General features: G+C 33.4%; 1 protein-coding gene across 1 annotated transcript; it reads left to right on the top strand.

Annotated features, from left to right (window-relative positions):
* The first annotated feature begins 1503 nt into the window (after positions 1-1503).
* Positions 1504-2941, top strand: LOC135208908 (keratin-associated protein 19-2-like). Its single transcript, XM_064241474.1, has 2 exons — positions 1504-1561; positions 2406-2941. Exons 1-2 carry the CDS (start codon positions 1559-1561, stop codon positions 2790-2792), a joined length of 390 nt encoding a protein of 129 aa, XP_064097544.1. The 5' UTR covers positions 1504-1558; the 3' UTR covers positions 2793-2941.
* Positions 2942-3919: the final 978 nt, after the last annotated feature.

Here is a 3919-nt window from a genome sequence, read left to right as displayed (position 1 = left end):
ATTCACAGTCATCAAGGACTCTATCGTTAACAAAGTCCAGCAATTGTTCCATATGACTTATTTTCGTCCCAGAGACAAAAGTCGTCTGTAAATTCATCAACGTCTGAAAGTTTGATTAAAAAAAAAATCATTAAATTTTATGATTCATTCTTGTAAATTTGTACCTACACGCGATGCTCTTTTTGCATTTGCTTTGCAATGTCTGTAATATATCGAAACTTACAACAAACCCATAGGAGGCTGATGAGAGTTGCCATACACCCCAAAGAAGCCTGAGAGCCAATCAATTTTCCCCTTTGGGGAATATGTACTTAAAGAGCTCTCGGCTGACCGGTTAATTTCTAAAACTGACATTTTATATGAAGTAAGTTTGTATATTATTAGCATAGCAGTTCAATACAAAATATAAATTTCAGTTTCCCTCATTTACATGTTCCGATGGCCACCTAATTACAAACTATCTGACTTTAAACAAAAACTATTTTCCTGTACATTGGAGTGAAATTTCGACCTAAATAATAATGAAAATTTCAAGTAAAACTGGTAACTCACAATTTACACATTTCTTCAACACCTATGAACTGCCTGAGGTCTATGGCTTTACAGATATTTAAACAATATACTATGGTAATTCATCTAAACAGAAGTCAAACCAGTATATTGAATGTATCAAAATGTAAATGAGATCATTTCTAAAAGACCTCGAAATATAAGAAAAACTTTCATTAAGTACAAGGTGTTAACTGGAACATGCTCAATGCAATTACAAACCTTATAAAGAGAGAAAGAAAAGCCGAAAATATATGACCCACATCAAGAGTTCAAGTCTAAGCAAGGGTAAACTCCACCAGAGTTCATTTGTTTGTCTTTAGGGAAAATCTCTATGAAATTAAATACCTCTCTTTCTGATAGATTGTATAAATAACAGCCATGCCTCAAAACTGATCCAGAATTTTTAGTATCAATTTGACATTGAAGCGTTTTTTTTTTTTTATTTAGCTACCCTCTGTTACGGGGTATAGCTAAATATATGCACAAATATAGTCATATAGTAAATATATAATATATATATATATATATATATATATATATATATATATATATTTATATGTATACAATATATAAGATACATATACAGATATATATATATATATATATATATATATATAATATATATATATATATATATATATATATATATATATATATATATATATGATATGTATATGTAATATATATATATATATTACTTAATATATATATGTATATATATATGTATATATATATATATATATATATATATATATATATATATTTATTTATATTTAAGACGTGCTGTGAAAAATATATTTATACATTTTCAATCTTGGTAAGGTACAAAAAAGAAGAAAGAAAAACTCCTCACTAGACAATGGAAGACTGACCATGGCTTAACCGAGAAACGAGTGGACCTTGTTTCGAACCGGCATATAAAAAGGCGGTCCACGGATCGTCAGTCACAGTTCGGCCAACGATCTTGCTTTCAGTGCAGCTACTTCAGTTACAGCGGTCCACCAAAATGGTCAGTTTTGAATTTCAGCTGAAGAATTTCCTTCACTTTTATTTGTCATTTTTCTCCGTACTTTCCTTGATCAACTATTTCTTTATACAGTACAATAGAATCCACTGAACTGGAGAGTTGAAGTATTTCATTCATGGGAATTTCCTCACTTCTTGATATCTCTCATTTTTATACACGCTCCCTTTCTTTCTACGTCATTTCTTTTATACATTGTCGTAAGCAAAGGAACCTACAAACCATTCCGTAAGTATGATATATATATATATATATATATATATATATAGATATATATATAATATATATATATAAATATATATATATTTATATATAGTATATATATATATGTATAATATATATATATATATATATTATTTGTGTATATTATATGTGTGTGATATATATTTATAATGTTAGTCTAATTTTACCTATAGTGCAGTAAGATCTCTTCTCTCCCTCTCTCTCTCTCTCTCTCTCTCTCGTATCTCCTCCTCTGCTCTCTCTCTCTATATATATATATATATATATATATAATATATATATATATATATATATATATATCTGTGTGTGTTTATAATGTTAGTCTGAGTTAACTAAGCATTTAATTTGACAAAATAATCATCATTGCACTTTAAACACAAATTGTGATCGATATCCAGTTTAGTTACAATTGCTCCTTTACTGAAATTGTCCCTTCTTATACTTAAAGAAAAAATTCTTCATTACCGCTGTTTACAATGACTGAATTTTCGACAGAATAAGAAGTTAGATGATGGTTAAAGATTATTTTAAAAATAGATATCTATGGATAATTCAGTGTCGGAATTTGTTTCCATCCACACGGCAGAAAGTCGCCCTAGCATCCCTGGCCGTCATCCTGATGGTGGGATTGGTCAACGCCGGAGGCTACGGCTATGGCAACGGACACGGTGGTTTTGGACTCGGGTTCGGCCATGGACACGGGGGCTACGGCAAGGGATACGTCGTCCCCAGGAAACATTACGGAGGAGGAAAGTCCAGTCAGCATTTCCATCTCGCCGGCCCATATGGATATGGCCACGGTGGATATGGTCACGGCCATGGCGGATTTGGACTTGGCTTTGGAGGCTACGGCTATGGCCACGGTGGATTTGGACTCGGTCATGGTGGATTTGGAGGACATGGCCACGGTGGTTTTGGCCACGGTGGCTATGGTTATGGCCACGGTGGTTTTGGCCATGGTGGATATCACTGATCCCGCTGGAAGTAAAGATGACGAAATTCTCTCGACCCAACGACGCCATATTCACTGTTGTAAAATAGTTCCCAAAACATTGTAATCCACATTTCGTTGAACAATGCATTTATTGTAAAAATGAATAATATACGACAGTTCCAAAGATAGTGATTTTTATTAACTACTCACTGAAAACTGCAGAAAATACGGGCTACTTGAAATTTTCTAGGTAATGCCTCTGAGATGAAAAAGTCATGAACTGACTTTTGCACACATTATGATATAACTCAAAAAGAACGTTTAAACATTTATGTATACGTAGTGTACGCAATCAATTTAAAATCAATGTGCGTGCATTTATGAGCGTATTCCAGCAGGTGTGTCAGAAATTCTTGGAATGTATATCAAATCTACTAATAAAGCATAGCATTTTACTTGAAGTGAGAGTAATATGGTAAGATAGTTTTTACAAACTATCTTACCATAGGTTCTTGGCATTGATGTTCATTACAGAGTAATATATTTACCGCAAGCTAGTTGCTATGAAATGTCATAGCAAAAACATAATCAGCAATAAAAAGGGTTCACTAACAAAGCTGTTATTATGCATAGTAATAAACAAACGAAGTATCTTGAAATTTCCAGAACCTAAATGAACAGTTGAAGTCTCAACTGTAAATCATCAAAATCTTCTCCCCAGCTTTCACCCATTTTTATATGGGGCCGCCGTCGTGAATGAGTCGTCTCCATCGATTTCTTTTCTTTTTCATCGTTCTCGTTAATACCTTTTAATGCCAGATCTTCCCCTACACAATCACGCCATCCCTTTCTTGGTCTTCCCTTCTTCCTTCTACCCCGCACTTTTATTACCATCGTATATCTCCCAACATGATGTTCCTCTCTTCGTCACAGGTGTCCATACCATCGAATCCTTCCCTCCTGTATTTTCTTCGATATTTCAACTACCTTTGTGGATCCTCTTATATACTCATTTCTAATCCTATCTCTCCTTGTTACTCCCGACATCCATCTTAACATTCTCCTTTATGTTACATCCATCTTCTCCTCTAGATCAACAAAATACTTAAACAGAAATCTGGGAGGAAAAACCATTCTGGTATCAAGAGCTGTGCATTTGTAAACTT

The sequence above is a fragment of the Macrobrachium nipponense genome, chromosome 37 (genome assembly GCF_015104395.2).
Source record: "Macrobrachium nipponense isolate FS-2020 chromosome 37, ASM1510439v2, whole genome shotgun sequence".
NCBI classification, from domain to species: Eukaryota; Metazoa; Arthropoda; class Malacostraca; order Decapoda; family Palaemonidae; genus Macrobrachium; species Macrobrachium nipponense.
The sequence above is the reverse complement of the archived record's forward strand: the minus strand, read 5'-3'. Positions and strand labels throughout refer to the sequence as shown.